This window comes from Oncorhynchus mykiss, chromosome 30 (genome assembly GCF_013265735.2).
Source record: "Oncorhynchus mykiss isolate Arlee chromosome 30, USDA_OmykA_1.1, whole genome shotgun sequence".
In the NCBI taxonomy this organism is placed as follows: Eukaryota; Metazoa; Chordata; class Actinopteri; order Salmoniformes; family Salmonidae; genus Oncorhynchus; species Oncorhynchus mykiss.
The window spans coordinates 6,742,035-6,762,863 of NC_050570.1; the positions used below are offsets into that span (position 1 = coordinate 6,742,035).

The 20,829-nt window shown below is 46.4% G+C and overlaps 1 protein-coding gene across 12 annotated transcripts in view; it reads left to right on the plus strand.

Moving 5' to 3' along the window:
• The window catches only part of LOC110522713 (tight junction protein ZO-1), a 176,674-nt gene that overhangs the window by 123,529 nt on the left and 32,316 nt on the right, over nucleotides 1-20,829 (plus strand). For 8 of the 12 annotated variants that reach the window (XM_036969345.1, XM_036969350.1, XM_036969351.1 and 5 more), the window contains 8 exons: nucleotides 278-464; nucleotides 1,671-1,815; nucleotides 11,723-11,862; nucleotides 12,472-12,577; nucleotides 13,374-13,524; nucleotides 17,356-17,464; nucleotides 17,756-17,975; nucleotides 20,440-20,624. In XM_036969345.1, the coding sequence (XP_036825240.1) occupies nucleotides 278-464; nucleotides 1,671-1,815; nucleotides 11,723-11,862; nucleotides 12,472-12,577; nucleotides 13,374-13,524; nucleotides 17,356-17,464; nucleotides 17,756-17,975; nucleotides 20,440-20,624 (1,243 nt within the window). The remainder of the gene's footprint in view (nucleotides 1-277; nucleotides 465-1,670; nucleotides 1,816-11,722; nucleotides 11,863-12,471; nucleotides 12,578-13,373; nucleotides 13,525-17,355; nucleotides 17,465-17,755; nucleotides 17,976-20,439; nucleotides 20,625-20,829) is intronic. The other 4 variants (XM_036969348.1, XM_036969349.1, XM_036969356.1 and 1 more) reach the window with 1 other exon arrangement.

Genomic DNA, 20,829 nt, shown 5'->3' on the forward strand with positions numbered 1-20,829 from the left:
GAGAGGTAGAGAGAGGGAGGGAGAGGTAGAGAGAGGGAGAGGTAGAGAGAGAGGGAGAGGGAGAGAGAGAGGGAGAGGGAGAGAGAGAGGTAGAGGGAGAGAGAGAGGTAGAGGGAGAGAGAGAGGTAGAGGGAGAGAGAGAGAAAGAAGAAGAAAGAAGGCTAAATACATGTTTTTCCCCACTGTCTCCTGCACACAGACAAGCTAAGTTTCCTCCAAGCTGTGTTAATTTAGGTTATTTCTTAACATTTGTAACTAATTGCTTGTTTCCTCTCAGATCAACGGCACGGTGACAGAAAACCTGTCGTTGATAGACGCTAAGAAGCTGATTGAGAGGTCAAAGGGCAAGCTAAAGATGGTGGTGCAGAGAGACGAGAGAGCTACGCTGCTGAACATACCAGACCTGGACGACAGCGTCCCATCAGCCAACGCCTCCGACAGAGACGGTGAGGGACACTACATAGGTGTGTGTGTGTGCTCACGTTGTTTCGTTATGCTGGAAAAAGGCGAAATGCTGTAGGGTCGTTGGGTGTGGGTGCATTTTACTGAAAGAGAAGCCCCTTACTTTCATAGCCCGGGACCACCCATATGTATGGGGAGGCGGGTAGCCTAGTGGTTAGAGTGTAGAGGTGGCAGGTAGCCTAGTGGTTAGAGTGTAGAGGTGGCAGGTAGCCTAGTGGTTAGAGTGTAGAGGTGGCAGGTAGCCTAGTGGTTAGAGTGTAGAGGTGGCAGGTAGCCTAGTGGTTAGAGTGTAGAGGTGGCAGGTAGCCTAGTGGTTAGAGTGTAGAGGTGGCAGGTAGCCTAGTGGTTAGAGTGTAGAGGTGTCAGGGTAGCCTAGTGGTTAGAGTGTAGAGGTGTCAGGTAGCCTAGTGGTTAGAGTGTAGAGGTGGCAGGTAGCCCTGGAGAAGTGTGCTCTTCACGGATGAATCCCGTTTTCGACTGTATCGGGCAGGTGGCAGACAGTGTGGGCGAGCGGTTTGCTGACGTCAACGTCACGGCATCTCTGTGCATTCAAATTGCCATCAATAAAATGCAATTGTGTTTGCTGTCTGTAGCTTATACCTGACCCCACCATGGAGCACTCTGTTGGCCCGTTGTCGTGCCATTAATCCGCCCCCATCACCTCATGTTTCAGCATGATAATGTATGGCCCCATGTCACAATGGTCCATACACAATTCCTGGAAGCTGAAAATGTCCCAGTTCTTCCATGGTCTGCATTCTCACCAGACATGTTACCCATTGAGCATGTTTGGGATGCTCTGGATAGAAATGTACAACAGTGTGTTCCAGTTCCCGCCATTGAAGAGGAGTGGGGACAACATTCCACAGGCCACAACCAACAGCCTGATCAACTCTAATGTGAAGGAGATGTGTTGTGCTGCATGAGGGAAATGGTCACACCAGATACTGACTGGTTCTCTGATCTTCACCACTACTTTATTATTTTTTTAAGGTCTGTGACCAATGTCTGTGTTCCCAGTCTTGTGAAATCCATAGATTAGGGCCTAATGAATATATTTAAATTGACACATTTTGTTATATGAACTGTAACTCTGTAAAATCTTTGAAATTGTTGCATGTTGTGTTTTTCATTTTTTTTCTTCTCCAGTGTACATTATGTAGTTGAATATGGTGTGTGTGTGTGTGTGTGTGTGTTTTGAACAACAGACATTTCAGATATCCATTCGGTGGCGTCCGACCATTCCAACCGATCCCACGACAGACATCGTAGCAGCCGGTCCCGCTCCCCTGACAGGCGATCTGATCCCTCCGACCACTCCAGACACTCCCCTCCACAGATCAGCAACGGCAGGTAAACGCCACACCACCTGGCTGCGACACAGTCAAACTCAAAGGCTCGCAGGCAGCCGAATACTGATCTTTTTCCACTAATTGGTCTTATGACCAATCAGATCAGATCTTTTACCACTAATTGGTCTTATGACCAATCAGAACAGATATTTTACCACTAATTGGTCTTATGACCAATCAGATCAGATATTTTGCCAATCATTTAGCAGAATATCAGGATTGGCTGCCTGTGTAAAAGGCAGCCTTTGAGCTTTTTTGCAATTCTCACGCAGTGGGCAAAGCTAGTTGAAATGTCGTCTTTACGACCCGTAACTGACCTCCAATACGAACTGCATTTCAAACCGTTTTGACTCGCTGGAACTGTAGATGTTTTGAAGGGTTTGTTAAGTGTCTTTATTTTCCTGTTTTTTTGCCCACTTAACAAAGACTCTTCAGTTGGAGAATACCGTAAGTTGGACACCCCGTTCCCTAGGAGCCCCGCTGTGTATGAGCCCCGCTGTGTAGAGCCCCGCTGTGTAGAGCCCCGCTGTGTAGAGCCCCGCTGTGTAGAGCCCCGCTGTGTAGAGCCCCACTGTGTAGAGCCCCACTGTGTATGAGCCCCGCTGTGTAGAGCCCCGTTCCCCAGGAGCCCCGCTGTGTAGAGCCCCGCTGTGTAGAGCCCCACTGTGTAGAGCCCCACTGTGTAGAGCCCCGCTGTGTAGAGCCCCGCTGTGTAGAGCCCCGCTGTGTAGAGCCCCGCTGTGTAGAGCCCCACTGTGTAGAGCCCCACTGTGTATGAGCCCCGCTGTGTAGAGCCCCGCTGTGTAGAGCCCCACTGTGTAGAGCCCCGTTCCCCAGGAGCCCCGCTGTGTAGAGCCCCGCTGTGTAGAGCCCCGTTCCCCAGGAGCCCCGCTGTGTAGAGCCCCGCTGTGTAGAGCCCCGCTGTGTAGAGCCCCACTGTGTAGAGCCCCACTGTGTAGAGCCCCGCTGTGTAGAGCCCCGCTGTGTAGAGCCCCGCTGTGTAGAGCCCCGCTGTGTAGAGCCCCACTGTGTAGAGCCCCGCTGTGTATGAGCCCCGCTGTGTAGAGCCCCGCTGTGTAGAGCCCCACTGTGTAGAGCCCCGCTGTGTAGAGCCCCGCTGTGTAGAGCCCCGCTGTGTAGAGCCCCGCTGTGTAGAGCCCCACTGTGTAGAGCCCCACTGTGTAGATCCCCACTGTGTAGAGCCCCGCTGTGTAGAGCCCCGCTGTGTAGAGCCCCACTGTGTAGAGCTCCACTGTGTATGAGCTCCACTGTGTATGAGCCCCGCTGTGTATGAGCCCCACTGTGTAGAGCTCCACTGTGTATGAGCCCCGCTGTGTAGAGCTCCACTGTGTATGAGCCCCGCTGTGTAGAGCTCCACTGTGTATGAGCCCCGCTGTGTATGAGCCCCACTGTGTAGAGCCCCGCTGTGTATGAGCCCCGCTGTGTATGAGCCCCGCTGTGTAGAGCTCCACTGTGTATGAGCCCCGCTGTGTAGAGCCCCGCTGTGTAGAGCCCCGCTGTGTAGAGCTCCACTGTGTATGAGCCCCGCTGTGTATGAGCCCCACTGTGTATGAGCCCCACTGTGTAGAGCTCCACTGTGTAGAGCCCCGCTGTGTAGAGCTCCACTGTGTATGAGCCCCGCTGTGTATGAGCCCCACTGTGTAGAGCCCCACTGTGTAGAGCCCCGCTGTGTAGAGCCCCGCTGTGTAGAGCCCCGCTGTGTAGAGCCCCACTGTGTAGAGCCCCACTGTGTAGATCCCCACTGTGTAGAGCCCCACTGTGTAGAGCTCCACTGTGTATGAGCCCCGCTGTGTAGATCCCCGCTGTGTAGAGCCCCACTGTGTAGAGCTCCACTGTGTAGAGCCCCGCTGTGTATGAGCCCCGCTGTGTAGAGCCCCGCTGTGTAGAGCCCCACTGTGTAGAGCTCCACTGTGTATGAGCCCCACTGTGTAGAGCCCCGCTGTGTAGAGCCCCGCTGTGTAGAGCCCCACTGTGTAGAGCTCCGCTGTGTATGAGCCCCGCTGTGTATGAGCCCCACTGTGTAGAGCTCCGCTGTGTAGAGCTCCACTGTGTATGAGCCCCGCTGTGTATGAGCCCCGCTGTGTAGAGCTCCACTGTGTATGAGCCCCGCTGTGTATGAGCCCCACTGTGTAGAGTCCCGCTGTGTATGAGCCCCGCTGTGTATGAGCCCCGCTGTGTAGAGCTCCACTGTGTATGAGCCCCGCTGTGTAGAGCCCCGCTGTGTAGAGCCCCGCTGTGTAGAGCTCCACTGTGTAGAGCCCCGCTGTGTAGAGCTCCACTGTGTATGAGCCCCGCTGTGTATGAGCCCCACTGTGTATGAGCCCCACTGTGTAGAGCTCCACTGTGTAGAGCCCCGCTGTGTAGAGCTCCACTGTGTATGAGCCCCGCTGTGTATGAGCCCCACTGTGTAGAGCCCCGCTGTGTATGAGCCCCGCTGTGTATGAGCCCCGCTGTGTAGAGCTCCACTGTGTAGAGCTCCACTGTGTAGAGCCCCGCTGTGTATGAGCCCCGCTGTGTATGAGCCCCGCTGTGTAGAGCTCCACTGTGTATGAGCCCCGCTGTGTAGAGCCCCGCTGTGTAGAGCCCCGCTGTGTAGAGCTCCACTGTGTAGAGCCCCGCTGTGTAGAGCTCCACTGTGTATGAGCCCCGCTGTGTATGAGCCCCACTGTGTATGAGCCCCACTGTGTAGAGCTCCACTGTGTAGAGCCCCGCTGTGTAGAGCTCCACTGTGTATGAGCCCCGCTGTGTATGAGCCCCACTGTGTAGAGCCCCGCTGTGTATGAGCCCCGCTGTGTATGAGCCCCGCTGTGTAGAGCTCCACTGTGTAGAGCTCCACTGTGTAGAGCCCCGCTGTGTAGAGCTCCACTGTGTAGAGCCCCGCTGTGTAGAGCTCCACTGTGTAGAGCCCCGCTGTGCAGAGCTCCACTGTGTAGAGCCCCGCTGTGTAGAGCTCCACTGTGTATGAGCCCCGCTGTGTATGAGCCCCACTGTGTATGAGCCCCACTGTGTAGAGCTCCACTGTGTAGAGCCCCACTGTGTAGAGCCCCGCTGTGTAGAGCTCCACTGTGTATGAGCCCCACTGTGTATGAGCCCCACTGTGTATGAGCCCCACTGTGTATGAGCCCCACTGTGTATGAGCCCCACTGTGTATGAGCCCCACTGTGTAGAGCCCCACTGTGTAGAGCTCCACTGTGTATGAGCCCCGCTGTGTAGAGCCCCACTGTGTAGAGCTCCACTGTACTTGTCAGATGACAGAATATTGAATAAATGTAGACATAGAGAACATTAGTAAATGGGTAGTTAGTTACCCCATGTTGATGTAGATTAATTCAAAATACCCCTATATTTCTCCCCTTCCTACCGATAAGGATTACTTAGGACCACTAAACCATAAAGATTACATCTGTGCCCTGAATACTCTTGGCTATAATTGTGTGTGTGTGTGTGTGTGTGTCCCTGGTGTGTTTTTGAATTGGATCAATGTTTTATGAATCCTAGATGTGCCCTTTTATGTTTGACATTGATGCTGATATCAGGAAATCAGTGCTCAGTTAGCATGGCTTTACACTGTCAAACGGTGCAGTATTAATTTAGCTTCAAGGACAGACACTCACTGTTGGATAGTGTGTTTAATGTACATGCTGTGCATCCGTTATTGAGTGTCAGCTCTTGTTTTGGCTCAGGGCTCCAGTAGGGGGACAGTCTGTGGATGTAGTGTCAGTCACACAGGACACAGTCTGTGGATGTAGTGTCAGTCACACAGGACACAGCCTGTGGATGTAGTGTCAGTCACACAGAACACAGTCTGTGGATGTAGTGTCAGTCACACAGAACACAGTCTGTGGATGTAGTGTCAGTCACACAGGACACAGCCTGTGGATGTCAGTCACACAGAACACAGCCTGTGGATGTAGTGTCAGTCACACAAAACACAGCCTGTGGATGTAGTGTCAGTCACACAGAACACAGCCTGTGGATGTAGTGTCAGTCACACAGCACACAGCCTGTGGATGTCAGTCACACAGGACACAGCCTGTGGATGTAGTGTCAGTCACACAGAACACAGTCTGTGGATGTAGTGTCAGTCACACAGAACACAGCCTGTGGATGTAGTGTCAGTCACACAGAATACAGCCTGTGGAAGTGGAGTCACATGATCTGTGTGGAAGATGAAGAGAGACTACGCCTTCTAACAGTGGGCTAATAACATGCTGTTACTCACTGTAAATATCGTGTGTGTGTGTGTGTGTGTGTGTGTGTGTGTGTGTGTGTGTGTGTGTGTGTGTGTGTGTGTGTGTGTGTGTGTGTGTGTGTGTGTGTGCGGATTAAAACACAAATACCAGGAAATGTTCATCTCTTTCAAAGCTCATTGGTGATGAGAGAAAACAAGGCAGCAGTGATTTTTGGCTGTGTAGCATTTAAAGGAGATTGAGATCAGATAGTTATGTTAAGTTATTGACACAGAGGAGAGATTAGGGCAGATAGATTTATCTAGCTGATCTGTGAATGACCTATTTTTTTCCCCCCAGTCAGTCGCAGGAGATCAGTTGGCAGTGAAATGTTCTTTCAGGATGTGTTGAATAAATCTGTTTTTCCTGTCTCCAGCCTGATTGAGCAGACTCATTCCTTCACGGTTACGTGTGTGTGTGTGTGTGTGTGTGTGTGTGTGTGTGTGTGTGTGTGTGTGTGTGTGTGTGTTTTTTAGTGTGTTTTTTTATTTAAAAAAATATTGGTCACATGTTTAGCGGATGTTAAAACAACATTATGATGATTTATTTATTTTAGAGAAAAAAAATGCACTGGTAAAACACGTTCAGTGTAAACTTAAAACGATCTAAACAAGATTTTAAACAACATTTTAAAAAATGGCATGGGGCAATGATTTGTTTTTGTTATAATGAGTCACTCAGATGGCAAAATGTGTAGAATTGCAGGAAATGTGCTATAAAACTACATTTTCTTTTCTCAGGTCCATGGCAAAATGTGTAGAATTGCAAGAAAGTAGCTTCAAACAGCTAGACTAGAACCCTCAAACTCAAATCTGGTCCTTGAAGCCAGTCCCACTGCGCTTTTTCGCTGTTCCCCTCTAATCAGGGACTGATTTTAGACCTGGGACACCAGGTAGAACAGAAAAGCAGGAGCCTCTGGACCTCGTAGGGTCAGAGTTGAATACCCCTGCCCTAGAGTTCAAGGCTGGGGAGGGGGATTGTTTTAAGGACACCTTTAGCTGTAACAAAAATTATTTGATGAACCATTGAATTTGACCTTACTGCTATTAGCCCATAGAAACGCATTGAAAAACAGATTCATACATGGAAAAACTAAAAAAAATAGCCTCCCGAGTGGCACAGCGGTGTCACTATAGATCCGGGTTTGATCCCGGGCTGTGCTGCAGCCGGCCCGTGACCGGGAGACCCATGAGGCGACGCACAATTGGCCTAGTGTCGTTAGGGGAGGGTCTGGCCGGCAGGGATGTCCTTGTTCCCTCGCGCTCTAGCGACTCCTTTGGCAGTGTTGTACAGTGTTTCCTCAACACGTTGGTGCAGCTGGCTTACCGGGTTAAGCGAGCTGTGTGTCAAGGAGCAGTGCTGCTTGGTTAGGGTTGTGTTTTGGGGGACGCGTGGCTCTCGACCTTCACCTCTCCCGAGTCCGTAGGGTAGTCGCAGCGATGGGACGAGAGGAATTTCAGAAAGTTTGTTTCAAAACAGCACAATTTTGTCTCTGATGCCAAGAAGAAGAGGGCCTCTAAATTGGCCACCCCCACCACCTAAACCCCATTTTGATCCAGGAAAAACCCTGTGGGTGTGTGTGTGTGTGTGTGTGTGTGTGTGTGTTTTTAGGTGCTCACACACACTCACTTCCCCCTGTCCTGTCAATAGGCAGTGGTTTGCCAGTAGAGTTGTAGTTGTGCCAGTCATGTGATGAGGCGCTTGGAGAAGGGAACTATATTCAGCCCGATGGCCACTGGCCTCAAAAGGTATGGATATTTTTTTTGTTAGGGGGATTACGGCCACACAAAGGGGATGCAGCCGGGAAATTCGAGGCATTATCAAGTGCTTGTCAAATTGTGAATGAGAGACTGATGTAGTGTGTACAGCCTTTCGCAAAAAAACAAAACAAATCAGAGATCATGCCTTTCACACGACTTTTTTTAAATCGTCAGTCGAGTCGCGTCATGCCGCCTTGGAATGAATTAACAATCAGAACATTTCGCCCCAATGTTTGTAAAACAACTACAGTTGCATTAATACATCTAAATGAAACAAATAGAAGTACCGGTTTCTTTGTCTATCAATCAGAATAGCCGCTTGTCCGCACTCTCTCAAATCGTTTGGAGAAAATATCCTTTCTATTTTATTCAGCTTTGTTACATTTTATTCTCCATACTATAAAATAATGCCATGGAATTCTAAGCAAATCTTGTGTGCTAAATGAACTAGTGTTGCCCACAGCCATATGGCATAGCCAGATCAGGACCTAACATTAGGACAACTCAGAGTAGGCTATTCTGTCCTTCTGAAATAGCCTACATTTTTCTTCATATCATGTTTCTTTAGAGCTGTCTAAAATAAATTATGGATGTATTGTGATGGTGTCAGCTATATTACATGGATTTATTAGACTTTTAAACATGTAGATGTTTTAAAAAGGTCTGCATCAGTGGCTTGTAGGCTGTGTGTGGAAGCCAGGAGATGCTAAACGTGTTTGTGTTCATTAACAGTCAATTACCGTGAGACCAACAGTTATTTGCTTGATGATGCTGACAAAATTTCATGACCGCCACAGCCCTATTCATGACACACACTGTTCACACCCCTCCTGTTGACAGAGAGAAAATCTAGAAAGTTCTTAAGCTTATTTTCTGCAGTTCTACACATTTTGTCATGAGGTGCAGATACAATTTTGCAGTTTTAAAGCTAATCTTCTTGCAATTCTACACATTTTGTCATGTCTAATGTGTGTTCATGTGATATTTGAGTGACCTCGAACATTACTACAAAATCTATGCCCTTAAAAACCTAGCTAAAAAAACGTTAGCATTAAAACAATTAGCTGACATGGGCTAGTTGATCTGGATATTTCTAACAAGTTATAAATAGCTTTCTACGGTATGCAATGACTCCCCTGTTGACCCCTGACGACCCCTGCTGACTCCTGCCCTACAAGACAGCTAGCACCGCTTACCAGGCCTCTGCTCTGTTTCCCAACCACAGTACCCTGCAGGACAGCTAGCGTGTGATATAGATCTGTCATTCTCATTGAAAGCCAGGCTAAGAAGAGGTAGATCTGTTCTATTTGTGCTATTTCTATGCTTTCAGTTTTGTACACCAGCTTCAAACAGCTGGGGGGGGGGGGAAAATGTGGTTATGGAAAATATAGTTCAGAGTGGTTTAGATTATACAATCATTCTTTGCACCGTACCTTCTTGTTTTGATGCAAACTATTTAGAATTTTAGCAACTAGGAAAATGGCTGAGCTATTTCTGCATATTGTGTTTTTAAATGTGTTCTATAGCCAACTCTTATGGTCATTAAATGTGTTCTATAGCCAACTCTTATGGTCATTAAATGTGTTCTATAGCCAACTCTTATGGGCATTGCATAACTTGTTTGTATTTGGCATGGCAATGACCATCAGAGTTGGCAAGACGGTACAAACAGCTCTTGGACCAGGTTATATATTTGTTGCCGTTTTGGATGATTTATTGTGACCTCGGTGTTAGTAGTGTGTGTTTGTTTTAAGTCCAACCTTTCCTGGTTCTTGGCCAGAGGCACACAGTGAAGTGCACCTAGGGTATACAGAATTCTCTCTCTCTCTCTTTCTACGTTTTGGTACGTTACAGCCTTATTCGATTAAATACATGTTTTTCCTCATCAATCTACACACAATACCCCATCATGACATCACAATACCCCATCATGACATCACAATACCCCATCATGACATCACAATACCCCATCATGACATCACAATACCCCATAATGACATCACAATACCCCATCATGATATCACAATACCCCATAATGACATCACAATACCCCATCATGATATCACAATACCCCATAATGACATCACAATACCCCATCATGACATCACAATACCCCATCATGACGTCACAATACCCCATCATGACATCACAATACCCCGTCATGACATCACAATACCCCATCATGACATCACAATACCCCATCATGATATCACAATACCCCATAATGACATCACAATACCCCATCATGACATCACAATACCCCATCATGATATCACAATACCCCATCATGATATCACAATACCCCATCATGACATCACAATACCCCATCATGACATCACAATACCCCATCATGATATCACAATACCCCATAATGACATCACAACTGTATCTAGCACTAACCACTTAGCATGTAACTAGCACTAACCACTTAGCATGTAACTAGCACTAACCACTTAGCATGTAACTAGCCCTAACCACTTAGCATATAACTAGCACTAACCACTTAGCATATAACTAGCCCTAACCACTTAGCATGTAACTAGCACTCACCACTTAGCATGTAACTAGCCCTAACCACTTAGCATGTAACTAGCACTCACCACTTAGCATATAACTAGCCCTAACCACTTAGCATATAACTAGCACTCACCACTTAGCATGTAACTAGCCATAAATACTTGGCATGTAACTAGCACTAACCACTTGGCATGTAACTAGCACTAACCACTTGGCATGTAACTAGCACTAACCACTTAGCATGTAACTAGCCCTAACCACTTAGCATATAACTAGCACTAACCACTTAGCATATAACTAGCCCTAACCACTTAGCATGTAACTAGCACTCACCACTTAGCATATAACTAGCACTCACCACTTAGCATATAACTAGCCCTAACCACTTAGCATGTAACTAGCCCTAACCACTTAGCATATAACTAGCACTCACCACTTAGCATGTAACTAGCCATAAATACTTGGCATGTAACTAGCACTAACCACTTGGCATGTAACTAGCACTCACCACTTAGCATATAACTAGCACTCACCACTTAGCATGTAACTAGCCCTAACCACTTAGCATGTAACTAGCCCTGAACACTTAGCATGTAACTAGCCCTGAACACTTAGCATGTAACTAGCACTCACCACTTAGCATATAACTAGCACTCACCACTTAGCATATAACTAGCCCTAACCACTTAGCATATAACTAGCACTCACCACTTAGCATGTAACTAGCCATAAATACTTGGCATGTAACTAGCACTAACCACTTGGCATGTAACTAGCACTCACCACTTAGCATATAACTAGCACTCACCACTTAGCATGTAACTAGCCCTAACCACTTAGCATGTAACTAGCACTCACCACTTAGCATGTAACTAGCCCAGAACACTTAGCATGTAACTAGCCCTAACCACTTAGCATATGTGTCAGAGGGCAGAGGCTCAAACCAGTTCTGCGTATGTATCGATATACAGTGTTTGTTGAATTGTACCACATCCCTGGTTCTTTGAGGGTCTGTTGATAAGAGCTTGGCACTAAGAAGGCCAGATGTATGGTTTCTGGGTTCAATTCCTACACGGATCACTTGCACATATTGAAAATGTATGCACTTCCTGTGCTGTAAATCGCTTTGGATCAAATGTATGCACTTCCTGTGCTGTAAATCGCTTTGGACCAAATGTATGCACTTCCTGTGCTGTAAATCGCTTTGGATCAAATGTATGCACTTCCTGTGCTGTAAATCGCTTTGGATCAAATGTATGCACTTCCTGTGCTGTAAATCGCTTTGGATCAAATGTATGCACTTCCTGTGCTGTAAATCGCTTTGGATCAAATGTATGAAATGAAAACAAATGAAAATATCTTCTTTTTTTTTTGTCACCAGTCACAGAAGTCGTGAGGAGGAGGAGAGGATCTCGAAGCCGACAGCGGTGCCACCCAAGCTAGCGGAGGAGGCTCCTGCCCTGCCCAGACCCCTGGAGAAGTCTGTCACCAGGGAAGAGAAACCGGTCCCTCCTCTACCAGGTCAGAACAACTAACCACTAACCTTAACCGGTAACCTAAATGTTAGATAGTTCAACCAGAAGGTCGCAGGGTGGAATCTCAAGTCCAACAGGATACAATTGTATTTTAGCTACGCTAGATGCCTACTGTCTTTGTGCCCTTGAGCAATACACTTAACATGTACAAATGTTTGAGCCCAGCTACCATGATGAGATCTAGACGCTGTGCTGAGCTGAGCTGAGCTGAGCTGAGCTGTACTGTGCTGTGCTGAGCTGAGCTGAGCTGAGCTGAGCTGAGCTGTGCTGAGCTGTGCTGTGCTGAGCTGGGCTGAGCTGAGCTGAGCTTGGTTGAGGCTGCAGCCTGTATTTAGACTGTAGTGTGAGTTGATGGACTCTGACGTTCCCCCTACTGCCCTGCAGCCAACTGAGTGTCTCTGTGTGGCTGTGTGTTCGTGTGCTTCCGTGTGTGAGAGAGAGTGTATGCACACATTTTGTTCCTTGAGGATTTGCCTCATGGTCTGTGTGTTGAGAGGTATCAGTACATCCTCTTGTATGAATAGTGCAGTTGATATTATCTCTCTCTCTCTCACTCTCTCTGTGTGTGCGTGTGTGCGTGCGTGTTTTTCCTCAGAACCCAAGCCAGTATATGCCCAGCCAGGCCAGCCTGACGTGGACCTGCCAGTCAGCCCTGCTGATGCCCCTGTGCCCAGCGCTGCCCATGATGACAGCATCCTACGGTATGTAGAAGTATCTGTTCACCAGTCTAACAGTATCATACGGTATGTAGAAGTCTCTAACAGTATCCTACGGTATGTAGAAGTCTAAAAGTATCCTACGATATGTTGAAGTATCTGTTCACAAGTCTCTAACAGTATCCTACGAGGGGGAGGCCAATGCTAAAGGGGGGGGGGGGGGGGGCAATGCAAATAGTCTGGTTAGCCATTTGATTAGGTGTTCAGGAGTCTTATGGCTTGGGGTGGTAGAAGCTGTTTAGATGCCACTTTGTTTTTGCATTATTTAAACCAAATTGAACATGTTTCATTATCTACTTGAGGCTAAATAGATTTTATTGATGTATTATGTTAAGTTAAAATAAGTGTTCATTCAGTATTGTTGTAATTGTCATTATTACAAATAAGTAAATAAAAATAGTCGGATTAATCGGTTATCGGCTTTTTTTGGTCCTCCAATAATCGGTATTGGCGTTGAAAAATCATAATCGGTCGACCTCTAGTGTTGATGTGAGCCATGACCATATAACGTTTAAACTTCACTGATCTTTGGCAGGTGACATCATAGAATTAGAATTTCTAGAAGGGACAAAGCCCATCAGACCACTGACTTGAATGGGAATAGCCATTCTAGAAAGTATTTCTAAAAACATAAATATCACAGAGTGGTTCTTTAACTTACTGTCTACCCACCCCCATCCCACCCTGGTTCCTATCCCCCCCATCCCACCCTGGTTCCTCTCTCCCCCATCCCACCCTGTCTCCTATCCACCCCATCCCACCCTGTCCCCTCTCTCCCTAGGCCAAGTATGAAGCTGGTGAAGTTTAAGAAGGGGGAGAGTGTGGGTCTGAGGCTGGCAGGGGGGAACGATGTGGGCATCTTTGTAGCAGGAGTCCTGGAGGATAGCCCAGCAGCTAAGGAGGGTCTGGAGGAGGGGGATCAAATTCTCAGGGTGAGACACGATACAGCAGCAACTACACACTCACTACAGCAACACGAAGGTTGTCGGTTCAATTTCCACAGGGATCACATACATAATGTATGCAGTTGCACTCACTGTACTGTAAATTGCATAGGATAAAATTGTTTGCTGTGTTAAAATGATCCTCATCAAAATGACATGCTGTGTAGCCTAACGTGTAAGTGAATGCCTACACAAATTTAATCAATGCTAGCAGCTACTGAATTTCATTGCACAGAAATCCCATTTTAGTTGCCACTGGAATTGAAGAAGAAAGGGTGATGTTGCATATACTAGCAAATACGTGTTAACACAGTAAAATGGCCGCAGAAAACAGCAAGATGCTGCAGGGGATACCACAGTAAAATGGCTACCAAAACAACAACAAGATACTAGAGAATACCACAGTAAAATGGCCACCTAAACAACAACAAGATGCTAGAGGATACCACAGTAAAATGGCCACCTAAACAACAACAAGATGCTAGAGGATACCACAGTAAAATGGCCACCTAAACAACAACAACAAGATGCGACAAGGATACCAACGCAAAATGGCCACCAAAACAACAACAACAAGATGCTACAGGGGATACCACAGTAAAATGGCCGCCTAAACAACAACAACAAGATGCTACAGGGAATACCACAGTAAAATGGCCGCCTAAACAACAACAACAAGATGCTACAGGGAATACCACAGTAAAATGGCCGCCTAAACAACAAGATGCTACAGGAAATACCACAGTAAAATGGCCGCCTAAACAACAAGATGCTACAGGGAATACCACAGTAAAATGGCCACCTAAACAACAACAACAACAAGATGCTACAGGGAATACCACAGTAAAATGGCCGCCTAAACAACAAGATGCTACAGGGAATACCACAGGAAAATGGCCGCCTAAACAACAAGATGCTACAGGGAATACCACAGTAAAATGGCCGCCTAAACAACAACAACAAGATGCTACACTCTATTCAGTGTTTGTGGTTGTTTTTTTACAACGTGGTTAACAGTGTCTGTAACGGTAGCCGTGTTTTCACAGGGCCTTGGTCTGTATCTCAATGTCTGAGTCCCAAATGACAGCCTTTTCTCTACATAGTGCACAAGTTGTGACCAGGGCCCATAGGGGACGTATCCAAAAGCTTCTCTTCTGTGATTTTTTAACGTTTTTTAAACCCGGCTGCTCTAACATTCCTGCTCCTTTGGAGTCTGTCTCCTAGCAACCGGCATCACTACTAAAAACTGTTTTCCTTTCTATCTCGGTTTGTCCCATTTCTCTTCCTCCCTCCGAGCTGTATATCTTTTTCTGTTTACATTCCGCCTCCTCCTCGTCTCTCTGCGAGCGTAAATGTGTAATGCGTGGGTCTTAGTAATGGTGTGGATTTTAGTTTAGAGTGCAGTAAAACTCTGTCAGGGTTGTCGTCGCCGGGGGTGACGCTAAAGGATGTTATGTAAACATTTTAGAGGTGTAAAGACATGCTCCAGAACTTTGGCAACTGCTAAGTATTTTTTTTAAATCTCGTTTTGGGCTGGATGTGTCATGCATGCATCATCTATGATCAGAATTACTGTCTTACCTCAATTAGCCAGCAAATCCCCTCAATTAGTCAGCCCCCGAGTAATTTGATTTCCACCAATGAGCTTCGGCTTGTGAGAGAGAGAAATGACATGGTGCACATGATGTGACGTAGTACACCATTTTGGGGGACCACTTTTGGCTCGTGAGCACTACTTTCAGAACTACTGGCTAAAAACTATACAAAAGTACCGGAGAATCTGTTTTAAAATGCTGATGTTGTATAAACATTTAGACATGTAGACCATCAGCACCATTAACCACAGCTGACATGTGTAATATACAGTTGAAGTCAGATGTTTACATACACTTAGGTTGGAGTCATTTAAAACTTGTTTTTCAACCACTCCACAAATTTCTTGTTAACAAACTATAGTTTTGGCAAGTCAGTTAGGACATCTACATTGTGCATGACACATGTCATTTTTCCAACAATTGTTTACAGACAGACAATTTCACTTATAATTCACTGTATCACAATTCCAGTGGGTCAGAAGTGTACATACACTAAGTCGACTGTGCCTTTAAACAGCTTGGAAAATTCCAGAAAATTATGTCATGACTTTAGAAGCTTCTGATAGGCTAATTGACATTGTTTGAGTCAATTGGAGGTTTACCTGTGGATGTATTTCAAGGCCTACCTTCAAACTCAGTGCCTCTTTGCTTGACATCATGGGAAAATCAAAAGAAATCAACCAAGACCTCAGAAAAAAAATTGTAGACCTCCACAAGTCTGTTTCATCTTTGGGAGCAATTTCCAAACGCCTGAAGGTATCACGTTCATCTGCACAAACAATAGTACGCAACTATAAACACCATGGGACCACACAGCCATCATACCGCTCAGGAAGAAGAGATGAATGTATTTGGTGAGAAAAGTGCAGACATTGTGAACAACAGCAAAGGACCTTGTGAAGATGCTGGAGGAAACATGTACAAAAGTATCTATATCCACAGTAAAACGAGTCCTATATCGACATAACCTGAAAGGCCGCTCAGCAAGAAAGAAGCCACTGCTCCAAAACCGCCATAAAAAAAGCCAGACTACGGTTTGCAACTGCACATGGGGACAAAGATTGTACTTTGTCCTCTGGTCTGATGAAACAAAAATTGAACTGTTTAGCCATAATGACCATCATTATGTTTGGAGGAAAAAGGGAGAAGCTTGCAAGCCGAAGAACACCATCCCAACCGTGAAGCACGGGGGTGGCAGCGTAATGTTGTGGGGGTGCTTTGCTGCAGGAGGGACTGGTGCACTTCACAAAATAGATGGCATCATGGGAAGGGAAAATCATGTGGATATATTGAAGCAACATCTCAAGACATCAGTCAGGAAGTTAAAGCTTGGTCGCAAATGGGTCTTCCAAATGGACAATGACCCCAAGCATACTTCCAATGTTGTGGCAAGATGGCTTGAGGACAATAAAGTCAAGGTATTGGAGTGGCCATCACAAAGCCCTGACCTCAATCCTATAGAAAATGTGTGGGCAGAACTGAAAAAGCGTGTGCGAGCAAGGAGGCCTACAAACCAGACTCAGTTACAGCAGCTCTGTCAGGAGGAATGGGCCAAAGTTCTCCCAACTTATTGTGGGAAGCTTGTGGAAGGCTACCCGAAACGTTTGACCCAAGTTTAACAATTTAAAGGCAATGCTACCAAATACTAATTGAGTGTATGTAAACTTCTGACCCCACTGGGAATGTGATGAAAGAAATAAAAGCTGAAATAAATAATTCTCTCTACTATTATTCTGACATTTCACATTCTTAAAATAAAGTGGTGATTCTAACTGACCTAAGACAGGGAATTTTGACTGGGATTAAATGTCAGCAATTGTGAAAAGTTTAAATGTAAAAGTTGAAGTGTATTTGGGTAAGGTGTATGTAAACTTCCGACTTCAGCTGTATGTCAGTTCTGTCAGTGCCTACATTTAGTAAGTGTATGTGATCCCTGCGGGGGAGTTGAACCCATAACCTTTTCCCAGGTCACGAGTGAAAATTCATCCAACACTTCTTAGTTGTCCACGATGGTTTCCAAGGACACATAGTCAACAGGATAAACAAGGAGGCGGCTGTGTTTGTGGTGGTATCATCCGTTATCAAATATAGATTCTACAACAACAACAACACATTGAAAATATCTACTTACTTTCATCCTATTCATCTCTTTGATACAAATATCCACAAAAAAAAACATTAAACGAATGAAAAGAATAACCGTACAGCTCCCTGTTTTTCCCAGGTTAATAATGTGGATTTTGCTAATATCATCCGAGAAGAGGCGGTGCTGTTCCTCCTCGACCTCCCTAAAGGTGAAGAGGTCACCATCCTGGCCCAGAAGAAGAAGGATGGTGAGTGCAGGAGGACGAGAGGAAACTGGATGGAAAATAAACTGAGCTGGTTCCCCTTCACTCACTACCCCCCCCGCACCCCCCCGCCCCCACTCTGAAGGGTCTGGATAGGTATGATCAGTTTAGGGGTGAAGCTTCCACCATATTGCTTCCACTTTACAGATCTGCAATCTCAGTATATTAGGGTCAAGGTAAAGGAAGTGAATTGGGACTGGTTGAACCAGGTTACCAGATATGTATTTGTATTGGACTTCTTCTCCTCCCTCTGACTCTGTCTGTGTTTGGCTCCAGTGTACCGGCGAATCGTGGAGTCTGATGTGGGCGACTCGTTCTACATCCGGACCCACTTTGAGTATGAGAAGGAGTCTCCGTACGGCCTGAGCTTCAACAAGGGAGAAGTGTTCAGAGTGGTGGACACCCTGTACAACGGCAAGCTGGGCTCCTGGCTGGCCATCCGCATCGGCAAGAACCATCAGGAGGTGGAGAGAGGCATCATACCTAACAAGAACAGGTGATGATGACACTCTTTTCTTCTGCTATTCTGTCCTCTTCTTCTGCCATTCTGTCTCCTCCTCCAGCTATTCTGTCCTCTTCTTCTGCTATTCTGTCCTCTTCTTCTGCTATTCTGTCCTCTTCTTCTGCTATTCTGTCCTCTTCTCCTTCTGCTATTCTGTCCTCTTCTCCTTCTGCTATTCTGTCCTCTTCTCCTTCTGCTATTCTGTCCTCTTCTCCTTCTGCTATTCTGTCCTCTTCTCCTTCTGCTTTTCTGTCCTCTTCTTCTGCTATTCTGTCCTCTTCTTCTGCCATTCAGTCCTCTTCTTCTGCCATTCTGTCTCCTCCTCCAGCTATTCTGTCCTCTTCTTCTGCTATTCTGTCCTCTTCTTCTGCTTTTCTGTCCTCTTCTTCTGCTATTCTGTCCTCTTCTTCTGCCATTCTGTCCTCTTCTTCTGCTATTCTGTCCTCTTCTTCTGCTATTCTGTCCTCTTCTTCTGCTATTCTGTCCTCTTCTTCTGCTATTCTGTCCTCTTCTTCTGCCATTCTGTCCTCTTCTTCTGCTATTCTGTCCTCTTCTTCTGCCATTCTGTCCTCTTCTTCTGCTATTCTGTCCTCTTCTTCTGCCATTCTGTCCTCTTCTTCTGCTATTCTGTCCTCTTCTTCTGCTTTTCTGTCCTCTTCTTCTTCTGCTATTCTGTCCTCTTCTTCTTCTGCTATTCTGTCCTCTTCTTCTTCTGCTATTCTGTCCTCTTCTTCTCCTGCTATTCTGTCCTCTTTTCCTTCTGCTATTCTGTCCTCTTCTCCTCCTGCTATTCTGTCCTCTTCTCCTTCTGCTATTCTGTCCTCTTCTCCTTCTGCTTTTCTGTCCTCTTCTGCTTTTCTGTCCTCTTCTCCTTCTGCTATTCTGTCCTCTTCTCCTTCTGCTATTCTGTCCTCTTCTCCTTCTGCTATTCTGTCCTCTTCTCCTTCTGCTATTCTGTCCTCTTCTCCTTCTGCTATTTTGTCCTCTTCTCCTTCTGCTATTCTGTCCTCTCCTCCTCCTGCTATTCTGTCCTCTTCTCCTTCTGCTATTCTGTTCTATTCTTCGATCCTACCCATTTGGCTCCTCTAGGTGTTTGTATCACAGAAGTCAGTTTGTTTATTTGAAAAGAGAACGTGTTCCATATAACTTCCCTGGTTAAGACAATCATATAAATACATTAAAATAATAGTGGAACAAGATTCGCACTGGTCACAATTTATCATAACAATGTTAATGTCACGTTGTCCTCTCATAGCTTTAACCACATTTGGTATGATTATCATTGCCATGTAAGTGCCTCTGTTGACAGTATTAACGTTAGCCATGCCAAGTTTCCTGGACAGTGTCACCGACACATCAAAGCCCTTTAGAGGTGTCTCTACTAAGAGCTCTGTCTGTCCCTCTCATTCTTCTGAGTAGAAAAGAAACTCAAGCACGGGTGATTTTGATGATGCCAAAAATATAATATTTTTCACAAACATCTCAATTGACCTCCATCCTGGTTTTACAGAGAGCGACATCTCAATAGACTAGACCTTCATCCGGGTTTTACAGAGAGCGACATCTCAATAGACTAGACCTCCATCCGGGTTTTACAGAGAGCGACATCTCAATAGACTAGACCTCCATCCGGGTTTTACAGAGAGCGACATCTCAATAGACTAGACCTCCATCCTGGTTTTTACAGAGAGCTACATCTCAATAGACTAGACCTCCATCCTGGTTTTACAGAGAGCGACATCTCAATAGACTAGACCTCCATCCGGGTTTTACAGAGAGCGACATCTCAATAGACTAGACCTCCATCCTGGTTTTACAGAGAGCGACATCTCAATAGACTAGACCTCCATCCGGGTTTTACAGAGAGCGACATCTCAATAGACTAGACCTCCTTCCTGGTTTTACAGAGAGCGACATCTCAATAGACTAGACCTCCATCCTGGTTTTACAGAGAGCGACATCTCAATAGACTAGACCTCCTTCCTGGTTTTACAGAGAGCGACATCTCAATAGACTAGACCTCCATCCTGGTTTTACAGAGAGCGACATCTCAATAGACTAGACCTCCTTCCTGGTTTTACAGAGAGCGACATCTCAATAGACTAGACCTTCATCCGGGTTTTACAGAGAGCGACATCTCAATAGACTAGACCTCCATCCGGGTTTTACAGAGAGCGACATCTCAATAGACTAGACCTCCATCCGGGTTTTACAGAGAGCGACATCTCAATAGACTAGACCTCCATCCGGGTTTTACAGAGAGCGACATCTCAATAGACTAGACCTCCATCCGGGTTTTACAGAGAGCGACATCTCAATAGACTAGACCTTCATCCGGGTTTTACAGAGAGCGACATCTCAATAGACTAGACCTCCATCCTGGTTTTACAGAGAGCGACATCTCATTCTCTGTTACGGAGAAAAGCATAATATAACAAATGTTCTCTGGTGTCTCCAGAGCGGAGCAGCTGTCCAGCATGCAGTACACCCTCCCTAAGACAGCAGGGGGCGACAGGGCAGACTTCTGGAGGTTCAGGGGCCTGAGGAGCTCCAAGAGGAACCTGAGGAAAAGTAGAGAGGACCTGTCGGCCCAGCCCGTACAGACCAAGTTCCCCGCTTACGAGAGGGTGGTGCTGAGAGAGGGTGAGGACCGACAACTCTGATAGTGGCCCCTCCTCCCTAACCCCTCCTTACCCCCTCCTCCTTACCCCCTCCTCCCTAACTCCTCCTTAACCCCTCCTCCTTAACCCCTCCTCGCTAACCCCTCCTCGCTAACCCCTCCTCGCTAACCCCTCCTCGCTAACCCCTCCTCGCTAACCCCTCCTCGCTAACAACTCCTCGCTAGCCC